The following is a 21,632-nucleotide window of genomic DNA, read 5'->3' on the forward strand; positions in this document are numbered from 1 at the left end:
TTCACCAATCACAACACACGCCAGCTTTTTGTCCAATCACGTTTAACGTGACCACTGTACTTCCTAGTTGAGAACTCGTGCTTTGCTTCTGGAGGCTTGCACGTTTTCTTTGTACTTAAGTAAGTTAAGGGTTTTTTCTTGTTTTTTTCTTTCAAAGAAATTGTAGCAAAAGTTGTTTGTTTTAGTGGAACGGCCATTTTTAATATGACGGCTAAAAAGAGTGAGGACAAAATCAGGGATACCCATGTGCTGTACGTTAACTTAAATCAGAAAAAATGGGATCAGATGTCCATTTAGTCATATATTTATGTTTTTCGTGTTTGTTAATTATCAGGGTTTAGTATATTTAAAAATTCTTATTGTAAATGAAGAATTTGTCTGCAAGGATGTTTTCAGTCCGTCATAAATTAATACAATATGGCTTTCTGAACGCGTATGTTTTGTTACACATCTTTCTTTCCCAAGGTAAGGCGATGAAGAAGTCTGTGAAATCTGAATCAAATCTTCCTAAAAGGAAGAAGCTGAGCTCAATCGAGAGTCCAATTCCTGTAGAAGAAATAATGGAAATTAAATTAAAAAAGAAAAGGAAGCACATGAAAGTAGAGGTGAGAGGAGAAAAAGAGAGGAAAAATAGCAAACAGTAAAATGTTCTTCTTTCTTAATGCTTTTTTTCCCCCCTAATTACATTTTTTTTTTATTTTTTTGTTTAATTTACAGAAGCCTTCTATAGCGACAACTACAAAGGGCGATAAAAAATGGAAAAAAGACAAGAAACACAAAAAGAAACCTGCAGATAGCAAACAACAAACAGAGCAAACGAAGGTAAGGACATAAGCTACTGAAAATGTGTCCTGTTTGTTGCTATGATGTTAAAGTAGTCATTTTATTTACGTGGAAGGAGTCAAGGTACTTGAAATACAGTGTATTGAAGACAGTATTTATTAACATAATTAATTGATTTATTTATGAAGTATGTTATTATTTTAGTAAATGAAGAAAGCCGAGTTTGATTTTCATACCAGAAATAAAAGAAATTCATTTGAAAAGTAATTGATACTCAGTTTTTACAGTACTTGAAGGCCTTGGTTTCACATTGTCCATTAGAGAGAAGTGTCTTTTATATGCCTTTAATCTCAGTTCATGCTTGTATGTCCCCCTCTGGAGAGTGTATAACAGTTTGTGGGAGAATGTTGAATCTTGAGGAATTGCTTGGTGTTTCACTTGTTTTGTGTAAGCATGTCTGTGCAGGTGGTACACAGACAAATTTTCCTGAAGCTTGCATCTTGGACCATCTGCGCTTTATCTGGAAGAAAAGCCTAAATTTTTTCCGAAAAGTCTGCCCGAGAAAGCCGTAGATGAGTGGGTTTAGGCAGCTCTTAGAGAAAGCTGCCAACCTGACAGCATGGCCTGTCAAAGGGTAGTCCTGCCAAAGTGTGTTATTGTCTTTGTCACTTCTAAGGAGGTGGACACTTATGAAAACGTTTTCTGGGAGCCAGCAGAGGAAAAAGACTAGCACGGCTGCTGAGATCATTCGCAGGGCTCTTTGCATGTAAAACCTTTGCTGTGGCCTGTCATGCTCCCTCTGGCTGCGTTGGAGCACACGTGCTATTCTCCAGTAACTATTGCCCAGGATGCAGAAGGGCAGCAAGAATCCCAGCATCACCTCCAACCACTGAATCTGTGTTACATTAGCAAAGCAGAAGTGGACTTCTCCTGCGTGTTCCACTTGAGCTACAGCAAAAGGGAGAAGGGTAAGCAAGGTTGAGGACACCCAGATGAGGCAGCAGCTGAGGCGGGCCCGTGACATACTGCGGCCGATTGAGCTGGTCAGTGCAACAAAGCGGTCAAAGCTTATCCAAGTCAGGAAGAAGACACTGCTGTACATGTTGGCCTGCTGGAAAAGGTTCATGAAAGTGCAAAGGCCAGCATTGTCATAGTAGCCCTTTTTCAGGTTGAACACTTCGATTAGAGAGTCGGCTACCAGAGCGAGGTCAGCCACAGCCAGGTTCACAAAGTAGAGGTCTGGTGCTGTCAAGTGGCCCCTGTGGTCCAGGTTAACCACAAGGATTAGGATATTCCCGATGAGGCCGACTGGAAACAGGATTATGGTGTAGAGGCCAGAGAGAAAGACGCTGACAATATAATGCTGACTGTTCTGTGAGGCAGCCTGCAGAAAATCAGAGATGGCAACCTGCATGTTGTTGGTTTGCACTGTGAGGTTATACTCTGTGATGATTATAGCCCAGATAAATGGTTGTGTCCATATTACACCTTTTTATTCAGCTGTAAAAACTTTCACTAGCTTGTCATTGCTTTTATTTTCAGAGTTTTATGTGTAGTTTCTGGTGTCTTCTGTCTCCTTTTCTTGAACCGTGACTTTTTCTTAGAGATCAAAAATGTGATTCAGGCTCTTTAGTCTAGAAAAAAATCAAGAGTAAAGAAAGTTAAGTTTGTTTTCAAGACAATACAATAGCAATACATCAAAATAATTTTTACATAACAGAGTATATGAATTAATCTGGAACTATATGTTAATATCTTGTATTTATTTTAATGGTAACCAGTTCCATTTTAAACTACTTAAAGTTTGGCTGTAGTTGTTTCAGTTGAAAATATGTGTAATTAAGTTATGAATTAAATATTTTCAGACTTCAGATCAAGAGAGAATTTCCACCCCACGTGTCATTGTCCAATTTGCATTTTATGTTGCCCGTTACTACCGATTTCTTACTTGATCCTTTTTCTTTATTGTTGCACTACTAAAAAGAAAAATCTGCTCACGAACACGGTATTGTTTTTGTCAACAACTACTAGTCACCCATCTATAGAAGCTATACAACTTAGTTATTTGTGTTAAACAGTTAGCCTCACCTTACCTTTATGTCTGTGCAGCGTATGCAGTCAGGATAGTCCTCCCTGCCTTGCTGGAGTGACTGTAAAAGGCTGTACAAGGATGTGCAGGAATACCTAGCGAAGCATTGTTGTGCACCACAACACACGATGCAGGTGTTCACATAAGTTACATCATTTAGGCTTGACTTGAAAGTTAATAAGTGTCTCTGCAGTTTATTCACCACAAAGTGGTCGTATTGAATATCTACTATGAATTTAATATGAGCTTCTTTTAGTTACTGATGTAATTGTTTAAAGTTCGGAAATAAAGCAGAGCTTGGGCTTTTGCATTAAAATGCGTTAACAGGATTATAGTTGTATGATGTTAAAATATGTAAATATGGGAGTTGTGCTTTTAGTAATGACTGACTGATGGCATGTTTATACAAAACAAGATGAAGGACAAATGAGGATGGTCTCAGATAATCTTTCCTCTATACAAAACTGTAACCGCTTTTCTTCTTTTTTAAAGAAACCTCTGCACGCTGCATTAAAGCTAGTACGCATCACATTTAGCATCAATTGCCACATAAGTTTTTTTTTTTAAATAGTTGGATCCCCGAGTTCAACTCTTGCTTTTGGTTTAAACATGACTAGTTTTGACCTTTTAATGTGATACCAACATGCTATGCAAATTATCCCCTGCTGGTCACTCGTTCACTGTTTTGGTGTCAGTCTGTTTCCACTGTGGCAATATGCCATCAACATTTGTCAGTTATTCCTAGAATTGGGGCCCATCTTTTGTTCTGTTTTTCTTTCTTAAAGAGCTAGAAAGTTTACTCATGTAAACTTAGTAAGTAAGGAAATGTGTGTTTACCCACGTTTAGTTTTGTTGCTCATAAATGCATGACCACTACACATTGTACCTTACCGTAAAGTGACTAATCAGATATCCCACTGATGTAAAATAACACCAACTGGTATCATTAAAGGGGGGAAATATAAAGCCAAACGCAAATTTCCTTAGCTTTTGTTCTAGTTTTGGTCTTCTGGTTCGTTGACAGCTTTGGGAACTTAACATGACGACCGTTGACACTGTTGGCAAAAACTAAAACCAACTAAATGTTCCGTTTATTGCATTCTGGGAGTTTTTCCTGGCATTTGTCTAAATGGTCTTGGTGAAAATTAGGTGTTTTCCAACAGAGTGGCATAATACCAACTGTAAGTTCCAGTTTTTTATTCAAAATTTACAACAACTATATAAACATGAATCATATTGTGGCAAAACTTTACACATTTTATTATATATAAAAAAAAAAAATCAGACACAGCTTTGCAACTTTTCAGTCACCAGAGAAAATAAAATGCCCATCTTAGAAACATTTACAGCATCAGTTACAGAAAGGGTACTTTTTAAGAATAAAATAATAAAAACTGAAATCCAGTTTGTCTAATATATGAGCTTTCAGTTCTGTCTTTGACATAAAGCTCTTCTCCTCTTATTACTCAATGTCCTGCAGAGTGTCTGTGATCTCAATGTGTGGAGCTATGATGTTTCTGTTGGGCTGTGCGCCTCCTGGGTTTTGACAGCAGTCCCTCAGCTGCCTCAACACTCCGTGGAGACTTTCTCGGCATGGTCTGTGCATGAACAGGACCAGCACCAGGCTGATGCTGCTCCCTGAAAAGAGCACACACTCTGAAATGCTCAGAAAGGCTTGCTCCCGTGGGTTCAGGACCATGTTCTTTGCGAGGTGGGCTCCTCTCACCTGCACTATGCCGTAAAAGAGCAGGCAGAAAAACATAAATACGTTGACCGTCAGGAACATTGGGCCCTCCTCAGAGCCAGACAGGAAACGTCCTTTAGACTTCCACTGACGGATGCAGCCACATATCAGAAGTCCTAGTTGTAGGATGTAGGGAATCAGAAATGACATACACAGTCTAGCAGCTGCATATGAAACACCGGCATGGGCTGGATCAATAACACAATCCTCCACTTCCTGGAGACCATTTCTGGATCCACGAAGTCCAGCTAGCAGCAGAGAGATGAGCGTAGAAGACAGGATCACTACCGCTGTGCAGACCCCAGGCTTCCTCAGCAGGGCATGAGATGGGGGATCAAGGGAGAGAATATACGCCATAAGCACCAAGACAAACAAGCCACACAACGAGGCTGTGTTGATGCTAAAAGAGAGGGCAGCACAACCCAAAGCCGTGGTTTTCAGGTAGTGAGGTCTGTACGCCACAATGTGGAGAGAGAGGAACAAGAGCAGCAGCTGGAACCCGCAAAAAACCCAGATGAGGCAGTCGAGCCATGCCAGTCGTCTGTGGGCCCTGTAGGTCTGAATAAAGCTGTAGAGCAGGAAGCAGCCTGCGAGGAAGCCCAGGCCAGTGAAGAAACTGTAGACGTAGTTAGCTCTGGAGGATATGTCATTGGCTGCAATTCTCTCTAATACAGAGAAATTGGTGCTGCCTGAGATGGAAATGTCAACAGTGGTGGAGCTGATTGTCGTTGGGATGAAAAATGATTGTATGGTGGTCCTCTGAGTGGAGTTTGTGGTTTGATTTGTCTGGAAACAAAAACAAAATAATCACAGATGACATTTTTACCTCTCCAGCATCAATCACCACTGTCTACCAAGACTTTCCTCCCACTGGGAGATGAATAGAAATATACCCTCTTCAAACTATTGTTGCTTTGTTGCATAAACAAAAAGAGAAAATCATCCCTGTAAGCTGTTTTTAATTTGTTTAAATCATTGTTCAGCCTATAAATCAACAAACAGGTTTTAAACAGGAACAGACTCTTGCAGCGGAGTTCCTTCTTAGATGATGTCACCGCTGAGTATAAAGTTTAAGTGAAAGTCCCTCATCTTCCATATAAAAATATAAATATACTGCTGGCTAGATCTGCCCAATACTTTCTCCAGCATATTTGGTAAAGATCTCATCCATGGTGGTGAGGTTTTTGCTGCTCGCCTTTGAGGAGCCGTCTGCTCAGTAACAACACATGTTTCCACTTACCATTTTTTCTTTCATCACCGACTCGTCCATTTTGTATCCACCAGCTAGACGCTGCTAATCTATTCAAGGTTCTGAAAATGATGCTCTTTGCATGGATGCGACTGTTCACAGTGAAGCTTTTTAGATTTCTGTGGGCAGGACCCCGGTAGCATACTTTCAGAATGACTTCAAGTGCCATGTGATCGAACTCGCTTCCTCCCTTCCTTTTTTTTGTCCTTCTTCCCCCCTCTTTTCATCACTGTGACTGAGGTCCGTTAAGTCAGAGAGTATACTGTGTCCTGTGTTTAACTTCCCCAGAGTAATTTCAAGAAAACAGTCTTTATGTTATACTGTGGTTAAAGTCTCCTGCAGGGAGGCAACTTTAATTATGTTCAACGGTTTTCCTCAGGGTACGTTTTTATGAGTCCTCTGCAAAGCATCAGTCTTCTGCTGATATATGGGCAGATTATAAATGACTAAATATTATTATTATTATTATTATTATTTCTCTGCAATTTATTTTATTTTTTTTTTTGTGGTCAGACATTAGACATCACGTCAGCAGATGCTATTTTTTACTAGAGCGAGTACTTCAAATGCAGATCATAAGGTTGTCGCAATCAACAACTCACTATAAATACGTGACTTGACCTTGCACGGATGTCAATACAGGAAACGTCCCTCTGAGCTGCTGTGCTGCAGGAAGTGATCCAAATCTAAATATTGCATTTACTTTTCTCTGTGCATTGTTTCATAGTAATCACTACTCAGGAGCACAATAATCTTGATAGGAAACTGCCATCTAAATACACAAAGTAAAACGTGGTAGGGTTTTTTGTTTTTTTTAAACTATTGTGTTAGTGAGTTAGACTGCATGCAGTGTTTCCTACTCTATGTTTCAGGCTCATATATAAATAGACTGAGTCATTTTTCCCCCTCAGCTTTCTGCACACTGCTTCACAATGACTAATCAGAATCAGGTTTTTGGAGTGTTTTTGGAGTGTGCTGGTCTGGAGACACAGGCAGAAATGATTGACAGACAGCAGCTCAGCTCACTGGCAAGGTGCAAAGCGAGATGCACAAAGCACCTACGCCACAGAGCAGTCTTTGAGGTGGAAGACCTTTCCCCTCCTGAATCTCTACACAAGAACAAGGTGGTCCTGAACCATATCAGTCTGAGCTGTTAGCGCAGGTTGTGGTAGCTGCAGGAAGTGGTGCAAGTTGTCGCTGCTATGATTTGAGATGTTGTCTGTCGCCAAATGAGGATCAGCAGGTAAAGAATAAAGTCCGGTGTTACTTTTACACCCCTCAAAAGCAGAAATTCATCCCATTGCAGGAAGATTTTAATCAGAAACTCTGTGAAAGAATAGAAGTCTGAAACTAGCAAATCTATACCATAGAGGTTCACATCCCTTCTTATGTGATGTTGGGTGTGGTTTTCTATGCCACCCCTGTAGAGGGCATTATGAGCCATTTTTTACCCACAAAATCCCATTTTTAAAATAAATAGAAAAAATACTCATTTTATCAACAGCTTATGTAGTTTTCGTCACAATTAAGTACTACTGTGGTGTTTACAGTTCAAAAAACACATTTTTGGGTACACTACCCCTTTAATGCCTGTGTATCACATTTCATTGCATGTTGTGTTTCCCATCTCCGAAACCCGTGAATAGCTCAGATCATCCAGCTCTGCAAAAGTCTGTTAGTGACTTTTGATTTGAATCAGACATGTTGGAAAAGGGAAATGTATGATTACAAAGTGTTTCTGTGCAGTTTGACTTGAACAATTTGCATCTTTGTTAGCACTACATGGTGATAAACATTGACTCGAATATCTTTAACACACCTGAGTAAATATTAGGAAAAGTATACAATGTCTCTTAAAAATGATTCCACTGCTCATAGAAAATGTACTTATTCTGGCCTAAAATTCAAACTTCTGATCAATGTGGGGTTTTTTTTTTTTAAACCTATACAATGTCGAGACAATGGCAGTTTATCTTTTGTAGATTCTTTTTTCTTGTTGTACAATGATTTAAAGATAACAAAAACAACAACTGACAGAAATTGAACAGGGAAAAAGGTGTAAAGTGACTCATAGTATATTTTATATGGAACAACATCGTTCAGTCTTGTCTGATCAGTTTTATGGTACAGAAATGTGTTTTCATATGATGCTCTGCCATTTTATTGCCTCCTTGTTCCCGGCAGAGACACTCAGGAGCTTGCTGCTCGTAACAGATGCTCGGTTTTAGCCAGTAGATGGCTTCTGTTTACATCTTTAAAAGCTGTTTGCAATAACTTTTAAGGGTGATACTGTTACTCAGACCTTTTGGATACAGTTTATCTGCTCTCTCTAACAGATCCAAGCTTGGGCAAAAGATAACTGTTTCTTTTGTTTCTAATGTGCTCTGTTTTTTTTTTTTTTTTTTTTTTTTTTTTTGCAAGCACAATGAAAGCCTGATCTTCTGACACTGTGTGCCTTTCCAGCAAAGCAATCAAGGATTTGACCTCAAATAGCCTTGCTAAAATGTAATTATCACCAGTATTTGTGAATTTCTGTATTTTTTTCAGCCATTTACTACAAAATTGTTCATTTCTACTGTTAACCAACACAAATTCTCTGTGGGGCAGTTAAGATGAGTGCATATGCAACAGTATCATACCTAAAACTTCTACCTTTGGCTTACTTGCTACTAAAACCTTTTGTAAGATTTTTATCTTATGTAAGTTCGCTATCATTTGAGAATCTGGGGAAACATTTGCAATCACAGGACTCTGGAATGAGTATCTGGAGTGATGCTTAAAATGAACAAATCTTAAATAAACAACATAAATCACATAGATCAGTTGACTGTTTTTTTTTTTGTTGTTGTTGTTGTTTAATTTTTTTTTTTTTTTTTTACCCCCCCAAACGATATTCTACAGTCACACACTAAATTATAGGAGCCATGGTGACAGTTGGCCAAAAGTGTAAAAAGTAACTAAAGTAGAAGCCTAATGACATTTTTTTTTTTAATAGGAACAAAATAGTGACGTTTCATCATTTACAATTATTTAATTGCCCTTTCTCTGGCTTTTATGTCGCCATGTCGTATGAATTATGTGGGTCATCGATCAGATTAATCAGTTTGGGTCAAATGTCCTTCTTCAGCAACTGCTGTGGAATATTTTCACTTTTTCTTTTTCTAAAATTTAACAGTTAAGTTTTGGACTGTTCATTTGCCATGTTATTGACTTAATGTCCTTCCTGAAAAACAAAAGTAGGCTCCCACGGTGCATTTAGCATCCTTATAAATAATTTCTTTAGCACCAAACCTTATGTTGACTATTGAATTTAATAATGCTTTATTAAAATCAATTATAGAAATTAAGAGTAAATGTCTATATCAATCATTAATAATTATAAAGTTTTTTTTTTGGTCTTGGTTGTCACTATTGACACGTTAACTAATCTAATCTAAATAACTGAGCAAACCAATTTACTGCACTAGTCGCCTGTAAACTGTAAAGTGTGGACATATTGGCTTCGTATTCTAGAGCTTGTGTTGTCTTGTACCGCTAGTAAAACAACTCACTTCTTAAAGGCAAATTTGGATCGACCTATACAAACTTGTTGGCTAAACACCCGCCCCGCTGTAAGGTTTAAACCAATGAACTGGTCGGCCAATCAGAGGATAGAAATGACACTCCAGCGCTTGGGCACTTCATTAAACTGGTGTATGGGCCAGAGTGGAAAAACGAACCATGAGGTCGAAAGATAAGGAAAGAACTTTCTTTAGACCTGAGAGGTGCGATTGTGTCAATGCACAAAACTGGGGACGGATACAACAAGATTTTTGCTGCATTAAAATTGCCCAGGAGCACAGTTGTACCCCTCTTTTAAGACTCATGAAGACTGTGGAACCACTTACAGTCTTCCTAGATCTGGCCGCCCATCCATATTAATTAATCATCAATGTAAGGTAGGAACTCAGCAATCTGAATGTATTAGATGTATGAGAGTTTAACTGTACAGACGGAGAACTTACTGACCACCTCAGCAATTAGGTAATTATGGCAGTGACCAGACAGAAGTGATTCATATAATATGCTACCCTTTTTTTTTCTATAAGGTGCCTGAATGGCACTCAGACCACATGAAGGCAATACTGTAATGAAAAAATTTAAATATCTGACCCAACTCACAAGATAGAAACAGAGCATTACGCATCACCTCATCATTAATTAAAATCTATTGCCCTGTTTTGAACGTGAACCCAACAGAATATCTGTGGAAAGACCTTAAAAATGCCTGTCCCTTGATGCTTCCCATACAACTCAGCTGCTCCTGAAAGTTTCTGCTAAAGTGGAAAAGAGAGAGGTGTGCAGAGCTTGTAAGATAATTCCCCAAAACATATGAGGCTTCTGACAGTGCTTTGACTTTGTTCAGTACTTTTTTTTTTCTTCTGACAGAGCCCAGATCCATCCAGCTATCCAGAGAGGATACATGATCCAGAGGAAGAAGGGGACCAAGAAGAAGAACTGAGCCCTGAAGAGAAGCGAGTCCTGGAGAGGAAGATGAAGAAGATTTTGAAAAAGGAGGAAAAGAACAGGCTCAATGTTGAGGGAAAGACAGTTGAGAAAATTAAAGCATCTGAGCCCACCGCATCTCAACAGGCTTTGGATTACCTCAGATGGTAAGAACCACTATTGTTTATTGCTGGATGAGTGAAACAAAATAATTACATTTAGGAAACTAAGACAACAGTAGTAAAAAAAAAACACACTCAGGCTGTCTTAATGCCTGTTTTCTGTGCCAGTAATACTTGATATAACACATATTTAGTAGTTTGGTACAAAATGTTTAACAGAAAACTATGTTAGAAACTTCACATTTTGTTTGAAAGATGTTTGTTATGCAGGTGAATTCAGCCAGAGCTGCTGCCTCGTCATGGTGTTCATTGCTTTTTTCCTGTCTTTTCTATGACTGAGAAAATTGTTGCTAGGTATGCTTGGGAAAACAGACATTTAAAAGGCAATAGAAACAGATTTAGCATTATAAAAAAAAAAAAAAAAAAAAAAAAAAAAATGTAGCACCTTGTTTTGGCTCTAGTTAACTGCAGCCCACGCTCTTAACACGCTCTTTTTGTCTTTGCAGCTGGGCTGAAAACCGGTTAATGTGGAAATTCCAGAAAACCAGGCAGACATGGCTACTGCAGCACATGTTTGACTCTGAAAAGGTAAAATTACCCTTTGCCTTCACATGATGGCAGTGGGAATTCTCAGTGGAGTTGTTAACCTCAAAGAGGTGCTATTTCCCCCCAATTCACTTCATCAACTTGGGCATTTGTTAATCAGTTAACAAAGAGGGGGAAAACCTTTGCCAGTTTAAGTACAATATGACTGCTAAACAAACTTATGTATGACGTCTACTTCACATTCTGTGTGCAACAAACTGCAAGTACCTGTATTATCTTTTAAAAAGAATAACTCCTACAGGGTTGTCTAAAATTTGTAGATTTACTCTAAGACAACCAATTTTAAAAAAACTTATTCCTCTTTTTAGGTTTCAGAGGAAAATTTTTATGTGCTGCTGAAGTATCTGGAAGGGCTTCGTGGAAGTGCGAAGGACACGACCGTGCAGAAAGCCTTAACCCTGGTTGAAGAGTCAGGACAAACACCCGAGGACACAGTTGTTCAGCAGAGGGCGCACAGAGCCAGAGAAGTTATTCAGCTGTTTTCCTGAGCCATGACAACTCAAGGACAGTATGAAATTACCCAGAAAAAGACTCCTGATAAGAAGACTGACAGAAAGCTCTGATATTGAGGTTGTACCGAAACTTGTTTTTCTGTAAAGAACTTTTGAGTGGTCCATATAATTTTGTCAAAATCCCCAGTATGGTTAAAATGTTTTAATTAAACTTAATTTTTGTTCCTTAGGTTTTCAGTATTGTGTACATTTATGCCACTGTCAGAAACAATATAAACTCATACAAGTTATGTATTAAGCTTGAGTGTTACTTGTTTCACTACTTTTTCCATCTCACATAGGTAAGAATTTACAAGTTGATGCCAAGTTGTCAGAATGGACAGATAATTTTAGAGACGTGAATTTCTCAAGGTGAGGTGGAAAACTGTAGAGTTAAATCTCAGGAATGTTTGTAGTCATGACATGCTTGTGCACGCCAAGGTCTATAATCAGTGAAGTTACTGACATGAATAACTTTTTTTTATTATTATCCATTCAAGATACAACTTTGAACAATTTGTCTTCTCTTGAAGCTCATTGTGTAGCATTTATGGAATGAGTGAGTCTTTAAGATGGCCTGCTGAGATCAATCTCAGGGGTCACACAGTCAGGTGGATGGTGGAAAGTTGAGCTCAGGTGGCACAATTTAAACAAAAGTCCTCTATGTAGGTTAAGACTGGTAACCTGGATAAAAGTTTTCAAACGCATTATATACATAAAAAAATATATATACCTAGATTTCACTGCAAACTGATTGTTTTTATGGTCATCTACTAGCTGATTTTATTTAACAGACCACTGAAACCAGTTTGTTTGAATGATCCCAGAACACATTTGTATAAAACTGTACTTCAGCATTTTCTTTTTCAAATATTCAAAACACTATTTTAGTCTCTCTTTAAATTGAATATTCTATTCAACAACCATCAGTGAGACCATGTCATGCAAAAACATTCTTACTTGCTTCTCTACACCATGTGTGCAAGGTTTTTGTACATGTAAGGGGAAACTTAAATGATACAATTTTGCAATGAACTATAATTAAGTCCTTCAGTAATTTCTGCAAATGTGCAAACTCAGAGTGCAAGTAACTGTATAGAGGATTCTTCATCAGGGTCTCATATTTGATAAGACTGAGAAGTTCCGAGTTTTCATGCACTTAGCAGGAATGCAACTCAGTGATTGGGATTTTGCCAGTATTTGTTAGAAGCATACCAGAGACAAGTGGAAACATGATTTGGTAACTTTTGCTTTTTTTTTTCTTTCTTTCTTTATTTCTTAAGGTCTTGCACACATACAACATGTAACAGCATAATCGTTTGTGGGGAAAAAATGTTTTGAATAGTTAAAAAAAAAAGAAAAAAAAAGAAGCTTTTAATGATGAATGAATTTAAGGTGCAGTCCAATCAGCCTCAGTGACTGCATTATAGCTCAGCCCGCTGTAATCCATCAGTGACTCCATGAAGATGATTTTCACTGCAATTCAAAAAGGCCCATGTCTCCTCTCAAATGTTGGTCCTGAGTTGTCACTCTCACTGTATCTTTTTCTTCATCTGTTACACACAGCAAACAAAATTACACAAAAGATCATGTTATATTGACTTTTATATGTATTAGGTATTAGGGAATGAGTGCGGACCGCCTAGGTGACCATACTTACTGTGCTGTGAATCATAAGGAATATTATGTTGAGTGAGGAGAGCACGCAGCCTTTCAACCTCTTCACTCTGTTTTTGATAGTCCTGTAGAAAAAGAAAGAGGCAAAAGTTGTTGCATGGACAAAAAAAAAAAAAAAAAAGACAAATCTTATACACTGGCTTTGTAATATGATGCTAAATTATGTTTGTCTATGTGCATACCTCTTTACATTTTTGCAAGGTGTTGTGCTTTTCTGGAACTGCTGCAGCCTTTGGCTGATTAGCTTCCACGTTGGTGCTCTTCAGGAGTCCAGCATCCTCAAAAATATCCCTCAATAGGTTGTTGTACCCCTTTGACAAATATACACATTGGATAAGACTTTAAGAAAAGCATTTAAGTAATGACAGCAAACAGCAATGATAATTTCTAATGTTCAAAGCAGATACCTGGAAGCCTCTGTCAAATACACAAACTTGTAAATTTCAACATCTTTCAAAACTATTTAAATTACATTTTCTATAGAATTTCTACTCACTTGCTCTGTAATAAGACCATCATAACGAGCTTGTTCTGCATCATCCCATTCCTTCTGTAGCTTTTCATTCAGGGTTGGGTACACTAAAAAATTTATATAAATTATACATAAATTCTCCACTGTCATACCCTGCAGCCTGAAAGATGTTTTGATAATCTTACCTAAAAGAGCATGTGGATGGCAAACAAGTGGCGTCTCAAAAGTTAGTGAGTACACACACGTACTGGGCTCTGAGACTTGAGCAAGCTTGCTGGCAGTGCTGCAAACCAGAATCACCTAAAGAACGAAAACAAGAAACAAGTTGCACAAAGATAATCTATAATTCTGGTTTAATAATGAGTTTAAGCGGATGTGCTTGTTTGATTTTTGTCCTACTACTCAAAGGGTTATTTAAGTTTAGGAATGGCTGTTGAAAAACTTAAAGGAAGTAAACTGGGATGGATTTAGCTATGCAACTCCAGCAATAACTTGCTGATCAAGGTTTCATTCATTTCAAGTGTTACTCAACTGGTTTTATATTTGAGAAAAAATGCAACTATTCAAAAACCGAAGATTTTAAAGAGCCCATATTGTGCTAACTTAATAATTCAAAATCTAATTTTGTGGATGTACTGGGATGTATTAAACATTTTTAAGAATTCTTTCTCTTTACATTGCTGCAGCACCTCCTTCCACCAATGGAAATTTACCACTTAAAGGCCTAATTTTCACTAGGTCTAAAAGTGCAGATTATTGAGTGGTTAATTATGTTGTATTCCCTTTGAACAAAGACATGGAAATTTCTAAATTCCCAGTTGAAAAATCAACAAAAATTGGAACAACTGCAAAAAATTGAATTTGTAGACTGACAGTCTAATCCAACATGACTGTGCTGCAAAAAAAAAAAAAAAAAAAAAGTGCTGAAAGCTGCAGAATTTACTACCATGTCAGTCAGTTTTTGTCTCTTTAAGTCAGTAATATACATTGTTCTGTTCAACCCCTATCAGTCAAAATATTAAGATGTTTTGTATGCTCAAAAGCGGGATGCTTTTATTTAAATCAACTTGTCTAGTGATGAATAGTAGGCTCGGTCATTTAGAACAATGAGTACATTTCACTGGTTTTTCAGCCTCCAACTGGAACACAGTCAGTTCAGGTTACATCATTCCTAGCTCTGACTTCGGAGGCAAATGGATCATACCATTATTCTTTGTTTTGAGACAAAGCTATCAACCAAACATGCAAATATAGTCACTACGTAAAGAGAAAAAGAAAACTGGGACTCCAAACATACTGTTTCAGACTGTTTATGAACGGTGTTTCCTTTGGGAGAGATTAATTTGCTTTTTGGGAGGATAAAAAACAAAACAAAAAAACTCAAGTTCTCTTTAATTCTGTTAAGTGTTTTTTTAAAACCTTTGTTTGTCTGCTTCTGGTTCCACAAGCATCACCATCTCTCATCCACATCCCACTGAAAGTGTTGTTTGTTATTTCCCACTCTTGCCATATCCTATCAGAGATTCACAAAGAGTTACTCTTATAACAAACTGACAGCTTAGTACAGTTAATCACTCTCGTATATATATATATATATATATATATTTAAAATACTGCAGTAAAATATTTAAGTAACTTAAAGTTCTTACCCCAAAATCCCACTGTAGGCATTCCATCTAAAAGACTGCTCATGTTGAGTAATGTTGTGAAATGGGCAGAATTCATATTTATACCTAAAAAAAATAAACAGTTACACAAATAAGCTGTTGTGTTTTTAGAGTAAGCATTGATCCAGTAAACAAAACTTTGGAAAGCTAGTGGTAACAGGTTTAAATAATTAATAAATAAATAAAAATTAAGCTCAGTTTTTACGTGATACTATTTAGGTTAATACTTACGTTGACTCTGTAAGACTGAAGCATTTTCCAGCAAGGTGATGAAGATGTAGTGGACCTTAAGGAAGAGATTATTGTTCATATTTATCACATTAAATGATCAGTGGATTACCAAGAAATTCCTGAATGTTTTAATCAGCATCTGCTGTGTAACCCATAATTTTTTACACTGAGTTACATTGAATCAGTTTAATTTACCGGACACTGGTGATGGGGTTACTTTAGGCTGAAGTCTGTTTGCCTGAGCCAAAAAGGGATTGTTTAACCTTAAACACAAAGAAAAGCTGTCAGGAGGGAGCCAATACCGTGCACACCAAGATAAACGCAAGTCTGCTTTACCCAAACGTGTTTGGCTCTTCAACTATCTTCATTTTCCCAGCAAATCCATGGTAGGCTAAAGAAAACAAGTAGATATTAGCAATAACCAGTCAATATTAATCAACAGCTCTTCAGAACATGGTGCATGTGATTTGGATATTTATTACTATACTGTAGAAATGCGAAATACATACCGTAAAAAGAAAAACAGATCAACCACAGTCTTATTAAATACGATATTCCGCTATAAGAAGTGTGCATGATAGCTTTTAAGAGTGACTGTTTTCTTGCGACATTTCCTGCTTCGCTGGACGTCATCAGGTGATCGATCACGTGATCAAAATAAACTCTGCGCATGCGCCTATTGCATAGAGGCTGCATGGCATGTTTCTCACGATAAAATAGCCAGCGCTAATTTATCTGGAAGCTGGCGTAAGCTATATTCCTGTTGTGAAAAATCAACCGAGGCTATTATTAGCTGTGTTGTGATGTACTTGAGTTTATACATGTTTTACGTGTAGCTGGCATAATAGTTAAACTTTGCTTTTTAAGAAAAACTTATGCCAGTGTGACAGCTTGTTAGCTAACTCAAGTCACGCCAAAGGCGCTAGTTAGTTACAGTGCAGTACAGTGCTAATTTAACAATATCTTAACTCGACCCCAGGTTGCAACATGGGGCGAAAGAAGGGCAAGTTTGTGCGCCCTGAGAATAAGGGGAAAGATAAACGGCATAAAATGAAAGGCAAGTCTTTAGAGGCCTTTACAGAAGAAATGCACTCTGCTTTTGAAGGTAATATACTGACAATGTAAAAGAGAAAAATATAGTTCTTCTGTTTTACCTTGTTACAACGATCTACCTGAACTGTACATAAATAATGCCATTAATTTTTTTAAGAAGTTACAGGTTCTTGAATATGGGGATACAATACTTTGATGTAAACGCTTTCAAATGACAGTTTAGCTATAATAGGACTATAAAAATAAAGTATTTTCTAACAACTCTCAGGTGACCAAAATGCTTTACAAACAATAAAACATTAAAACTAACCACACAAAATCTATTTTAGAAATATGAAATTATTTATATCAATTCCAGTATGTTCAAGATTTATGCACTATGTAAAGAATATTTTTTTGTCCTCTCGTGTTTTTCAGCAAGTCTTCACTTAGAGGAGGGAGCAGAGGCACCACTGAAGAAACTGCCATGTCCACTTGCAATGTGGGACTTGGGTCACTGTGATCCTAAACGTTGTACTGGCAGAAAGTTGGTGCGGAAGGGCTTTGTTCGCAACCTGCGCCTCAATCAGAGATTTAATGGACTTATACTGAGTCCAATGGGTGCAAAGTATGTGACACCAGCAGACAGGTTTGTTATTTCCTATTTAAAAAAATCCTTTCTGAATTAATTTTTCTAGCTAATGATGGAATAATACAAAAAAAAAAAAGCTATAACTTGTCACATAGAGCTGCCCATGTAGACATTATTTAAATAAGTTATTAACTAAATTGTTGAATTTCAAACTACTTTGTGCTAAAACAGCCAAAAAGCTGAAGTATTTAAATACATTGACAAATAAATTCTTTACCATTGAACCATAATGTATGCTTTTCTTTGACTTTTACTTTTCTGAATCTTTGTTATAAAAATGTTTGTGTGTGGACTTTAATCCCCAGAGAAATTGTTGCTCAGAATGGCCTAGCAGTGATTGACTGTTCATGGGCCAAACTGGAGGAGACACCCTTCAATAAGATGGTTGGAAGTCATCCCAGGTTATTGCCGTACCTCGTAGCTGCAAACCCTGTCAACTACGGCAAGCCCTGCAAGTTATCTTGTGTTGAGGGTTTTGCTGCCACATTCTGCATTGTCGGTAAGGGTTTATCTTCGATTTCTCAAGAATAAATTAATATATTGTCTTACTTGAAGTTTTTTTTTATTATGTTATAAAATGTGGATCTTAAACTGTGATGATGTATGTGATATTTCAGGTTTTGAGGAACTGGCAGTTCTCCTTCTGAAGAAATTTAAATGGGGGACAGTGTTCCTGGACCTCAATAAAGTTCTTCTTGATCGCTACGCTGCATGTCAATCGGAAGAAGAGCTGCTCTCAGTAGAGAAGGAATTTCTCATGTCTAAACCAGAAGAGGAGGAGTTTGGTAAAATAGGGAATAAATAAACTGGGGCTCCATCTAATCCATCATTACTAGTCTGTATAGTTGTGGAGTGATTTAGGTGCTCCCTTAGTTTCAGTCTCATATGCCTTCTTATGAAAGTTGGAGTTTTGCTTCCTGCAATTTGTGGACTTAGATGGGGTTTTCCCTGTGTGTTTAGTTGTTGAGTTATAACCTTTATTGATAAAACAAGAACATTTCTTTTAGTCATAGCTGCTCATCTGTCCTGTTTACAGATCCATTTGATGTCAACTGTGGAATGAAATGTATGAATCTCAACAGACGGCAGTGGTAAGTACCTCATGTTGCTCATGAAATCATAAAAATAGCAAGACCTGGATATTTTTGAAAACTTACACAATATTTAATTTTGCTATAGAAACACATATCCACGGTACTCATCAGTCTAAATAAAAGTTGGACTTAAAGCTAATGGCTCCAATAAATTCCTATCATAAATCTCAATTAATTAAATAAAATATGTGAGTTATAACCAAAGAGAAATTATAATGTAGCTGGGCTTTGATTTATACATTTTTATAATTATTAATCATTATCAGTTTAAAATTGGGCATAATTTGGGTGATGATTGTTGGCAGGAATTAACGACCTGTACCTTTTTATGTTATGTATATGTATATATGTATGACCTGAAGAAGCCTCACACTCAACCTACTTTGTTTTCTCACTGTGTTGTGTAGAGGGTGTGAAGATTTGTCCATTATGTTCAGAAACTTGTGCAGCATTCTTCTCGGTATAGTCACCTTCAGAGTTATTCCCAGCACAGACCCAACTTTCTTGATCAGTTTTTTCAGTCACTTTAAGTCTCTGATGCAGCTTCTCCCAACAGATGGCTGCTTAGTAGGCTGCACTTTCTACAACAGACTTATAGAACATAATGCAACATTTTGATGTAGATATTGATAAATCTTAGCTTCCTTAATTTGTAGTCAACTTTGTCCATTTTTTTTAGATTGCCTCGTGGTGCCTTTTCAGTCAAAGTCTTCGTTTCAAAGTCAAGCGTTTCACAAAAGTCATTCTGGTGTAATTTGCTAAATTTATTTCTCAAAATTATGCACGTGTTTTTTCTGAAAAGAACTATAATAAAATTAATTTTCAGAATCAAATAATTGTAATTTTGGTCTTATCACCTGAAAACTCCACTCTTATGTCCAAACATGATCACTTCTGGCTATTGCTAACTTCTTAACTTGAGGCTTTAAGATGGCACTTTGTGGTCCAATGCATGGTTTTGCAATGACTTCATCAATCTGTTATTTAGAGTCTTTGGTACAGATATATGATGAATGTGGGCGTAGATGGTAGAATTGTAGCTTTAAGTGTATTCACATCCTAATTTGATAAAGAGTTAGGAGCTATGGCTCTATAAGATTGAGATCAGGTTGAAACTTTGCTGCCTTTGTTTTAGGCAATGGCTGGATTTTGAGATGCCATTCAACTTTATTATGCTTAATCTCAGCAGACAGAATACACTTGAGAATACATCCCACTGCTTCTGTTCTTGATCACAATATTAGTAAACACTAGTGACTTTGTTTCATAGGAAGCCTTGCATACCTACCCCCATCTTTTTCACAGATGATGTCATTTGCTTTAGATCATTATCTGTTCCAAGACTTCATGTTTTCTTCTTAACATTCTTGTTGATCATAGTTTCACCTGTTCAACAAATGCTTATCCAGACTTCTCTAGACTTTCTAAGCAGACTACAGATATTTCTGCTTACTGGAGAGTATTAATTATTTGCCTGGGATTTGAAGGATTCTTCCCTCATTAAATATTCCAACCTTGTGGCTAAGCCCATCTTCTTTTTTCTAATCTGTTTTCCTTCCATCAGTTTCCCACACATGTTGATTGCATTTTTGCGGACCTGAACATGCTCGAAAACTCACCAAATTTTTCCTACCCCTCCCAAAGGATTGTGAAAAAATTTGATATTTTGGGGTGCTCGGGACTGTTTGGGCAAAATTGAACAAGAGCGCCACCTATTTATAATGCCCCGCCACTGCACGTCATCAATCTATTAAATTTGCTACACGTATTCTAAATGCTCGGGCGAACAAAAAAATCCTCTTGGAGCAACGCCTAAAACAAACAGGAAGTCGGCCATTTTGGGTCAAAGTTGCCATTTTGGCATTTTACTGACGTTACCAAAATGGCTCTGGATGTTCAGAAGGCTTTTGTCTTTAAAAGTTATCTAATGTTTTCTAAGAGGAGAAAGGGTATGGAAGGGGCGGGGCCTCAAAGTTTGACGTGAAAAACAAAAGTGATACAACTTCCACATCAAACAATATATCTGAACCAAATCGGCCACATGTGATGCCAGTCCCAACTTCAACACATCTGAATGTCAATATTTGGATTATGAATTGGCCACGCCCCCTGGCAACAAGAAGTCATGGTTTTTACTCGAAGACCCATTTCTTTGACGTTTTAGACACAGCCAGGTCCAAACTGGGTCAGACAGCAGAAAACAAGTTGGTGATGATATCCAGTGAAAACTGTTGCTCTACGCTGCCGGGCGACACATGGGCGCCATAACATAAATCAGTATAAATCGCTCAATTCTCATCCAATCCCCATCAGACTTGCAGGGATTAATCAGGGTCTGGCCCTGAATAGATCCATATGACCAATTCCGGTCTAGCCCTAAGCCCCGCCCACTTTAAACAGGAAGTGCTTTTTTTCAGACGCCGGGGTCCATCTCCTCAGGAGTGAAACTTACACACTTGAAAGTGCTTCACAACAGGTCAAACCCTTTCATGATACCGCAATAAAAATCTCAAGTTCCTTCGCCAAACGTAACCATGGCGAATAGTGGTCCAACTCCATCCAACAGGAAGTACTTGTAACTGACCCATTGTACTGTTGATCTCCATCAAACTCGCCAGGGAGGAGAGCGGTCAGCCTCATCAAGTTTTTGTGTTTTCGCCATCAAGCACGGAATCCATTATTTCTGACATACAACACTCATTTCTGCACCAAACTGCACGTTTCATTTCAGTTCCATGCCGACCACATCTACATGATCTAGACCAGGGGTAGCCAACGTCGGTCCTCGAGGGCACCAATCCGGCAGGTTTTCCAGATTTCCGTGCTCCAACACACCTGACTTAAACTAACAAGTCATTGTGGAGATCCTTATAGGCTGTTGGATCCATTTAATTCCAACGCCATAGCCCTGCCCCCTGGGAACAGGAAGTCCCACCATTTTAACCCTTTAATACCTGTAAAACCAATTTAAACTCAGTATCATCCTTCATAAATTAATGGTTGAAAATATGACTGACTTCTTGCAGCATCATGATCAAAATGGCTTCCTGTGATGGTTATATCATTCGCCATGAAACAGGAAGTGACTCTAACCCTGCCGTCAGTTGACCAATGGAGGTGATATTTACCTGTTCTCATTAGAGTGCCAACCTGAACATATTTCTACATGAAAAACGACTATAGCGCCACCCAGTGGCCACGTGGAATTTTTCTCTTGATTAAATTATGCTCCGGTTTA

The 21,632-nt window shown here is 37.8% G+C and overlaps 5 protein-coding genes across 8 annotated transcripts in view; 2 read left to right on the forward strand and 3 right to left on the reverse strand.

The window, feature by feature from the left end:
- The first annotated feature begins 26 nt into the window (after positions 1 to 26).
- On the forward strand, positions 27 to 12,256 carry LOC121632346 (uncharacterized protein C7orf50 homolog). Its single transcript, XM_041973760.1, has 6 exons — positions 27 to 119; positions 466 to 605; positions 718 to 822; positions 10,294 to 10,517; positions 10,979 to 11,060; positions 11,387 to 12,256. Exons 2-6 carry the CDS (start codon positions 474 to 476, stop codon positions 11,564 to 11,566), a joined length of 723 nt encoding a protein of 240 aa, XP_041829694.1. The 5' UTR covers positions 27 to 119; positions 466 to 473; the 3' UTR covers positions 11,567 to 12,256.
- On the reverse strand, positions 688 to 3,010 carry LOC121632343 (G-protein coupled estrogen receptor 1-like). The gene is made up of 2 exons (XM_041973754.1): positions 2,877 to 3,010; positions 688 to 2,417 (listed from the first exon to the last, which is right to left on the reverse strand). Exon 2 carries the CDS (start codon positions 2,195 to 2,197, stop codon positions 1,139 to 1,141), a length of 1,059 nt encoding a protein of 352 aa, XP_041829688.1. The 5' UTR covers positions 2,198 to 2,417; positions 2,877 to 3,010; the 3' UTR covers positions 688 to 1,138.
- LOC121632342 lies at positions 4,053 to 6,214 on the reverse strand. The gene is made up of 2 exons (XM_041973752.1): positions 5,857 to 6,214; positions 4,053 to 5,402 (listed from the first exon to the last, which is right to left on the reverse strand). The coding sequence occupies exons 1-2, from the start codon at positions 5,884 to 5,886 to the stop codon at positions 4,335 to 4,337; spliced, it is 1,098 nt and encodes a 365-aa protein (XP_041829686.1). The 5' UTR covers positions 5,887 to 6,214; the 3' UTR covers positions 4,053 to 4,334.
- A 587-nt stretch (positions 12,257 to 12,843) lies between the features above and the next one.
- Positions 12,844 to 16,249, reverse strand: gnptg (N-acetylglucosamine-1-phosphate transferase subunit gamma). Of its 2 annotated transcripts, none has more exons than XM_041973756.1 (11): positions 16,126 to 16,249; positions 15,953 to 16,007; positions 15,812 to 15,879; positions 15,617 to 15,671; positions 15,368 to 15,451; positions 15,138 to 15,231; positions 13,904 to 14,018; positions 13,743 to 13,825; positions 13,429 to 13,557; positions 13,230 to 13,311; positions 12,844 to 13,122 (listed from the first exon to the last, which is right to left on the reverse strand). In XM_041973756.1, exons 1-11 carry the CDS (start codon positions 16,247 to 16,249, stop codon positions 13,043 to 13,045), a joined length of 969 nt encoding a protein of 322 aa, XP_041829690.1. In that variant the 3' UTR covers positions 12,844 to 13,042. The 2 variants fall into 2 exon arrangements, with proteins under 2 accessions (XP_041829690.1, XP_041829689.1); XM_041973755.1 differs by having other exon boundaries at positions 12,844 to 13,128.
- The window catches only part of tsr3 (TSR3 ribosome maturation factor), a 9,570-nt gene continuing 4,182 nt past the window's right edge, over positions 16,245 to 21,632 (forward strand). Inside the window, exons 1-6 of one of the 3 annotated variants that reach the window (XM_041973759.1) lie at positions 16,245 to 16,252; positions 16,596 to 16,721; positions 17,087 to 17,297; positions 17,606 to 17,799; positions 17,918 to 18,085; positions 18,337 to 18,391. In XM_041973759.1, coding sequence (XP_041829693.1) covers positions 16,604 to 16,721; positions 17,087 to 17,297; positions 17,606 to 17,799; positions 17,918 to 18,085; positions 18,337 to 18,391 — 746 coding nt within the window. In that variant the 5' untranslated portion in view covers positions 16,245 to 16,252; positions 16,596 to 16,603. Of the gene's footprint in view, positions 16,253 to 16,291; positions 16,399 to 16,595; positions 16,722 to 17,086; positions 17,298 to 17,605; positions 17,800 to 17,917; positions 18,086 to 18,336; positions 18,392 to 21,632 lie in introns of those variants that run through there. The other 2 variants (XM_041973758.1, XM_041973757.1) reach the window with 2 other exon arrangements.

The sequence above is a fragment of the Melanotaenia boesemani genome, chromosome 21 (assembly GCF_017639745.1).
Source record: "Melanotaenia boesemani isolate fMelBoe1 chromosome 21, fMelBoe1.pri, whole genome shotgun sequence".
Classification (NCBI taxonomy): domain Eukaryota; kingdom Metazoa; phylum Chordata; class Actinopteri; order Atheriniformes; family Melanotaeniidae; genus Melanotaenia; species Melanotaenia boesemani.

Excerpts from the sequence above, each read along its gene's own strand:
- LOC121632346 (XM_041973760.1), top strand. The coding sequence starts at position 474 with ATGAAGAAGTCTGTGAAATCTGAATCAAATCTTCCTAAAAGGAAGAAG. Across the intron at positions 10,518-10,978 it reads GCTTTGGATTACCTCAGATG|CTGGGCTGAAAACCGGTTAA; the intron begins GTAAGAACCACT and ends TTGTCTTTGCAG. Across the intron at positions 11,061-11,386 it reads ACATGTTTGACTCTGAAAAG|GTTTCAGAGGAAAATTTTTA; the intron begins GTAAAATTACCC and ends TCCTCTTTTTAG.
- LOC121632343 (XM_041973754.1), bottom strand. The coding sequence starts at position 2,197 with ATGCAGGTTGCCATCTCTGATTTTCTGCAGGCTGCCTCACAGAACAGT.
- LOC121632342 (XM_041973752.1), bottom strand. The coding sequence starts at position 5,886 with ATGGACGAGTCGGTGATGAAAGAAAAAATG. Across the intron at positions 5,403-5,856 it reads CGGTGATGAAAGAAAAAATG|ACAAATCAAACCACAAACTC; the intron begins GTAAGTGGAAAC and ends TTTTGTTTCCAG.
- gnptg (XM_041973755.1), bottom strand. The coding sequence starts at position 16,249 with ATGACGTCCAGCGAAGCAGGAAATGTCGCAAGAAAACAGTCACTCTTA. Across the intron at positions 15,672-15,811 it reads AACCCCATCACCAGTGTCCG|GTCCACTACATCTTCATCAC; the intron begins GTAAATTAAACT and ends CTCTTCCTTAAG. Across the intron at positions 13,558-13,742 it reads ATGGTCTTATTACAGAGCAA|GGGTACAACAACCTATTGAG; the intron begins GTGAGTAGAAAT and ends TATTTGTCAAAG.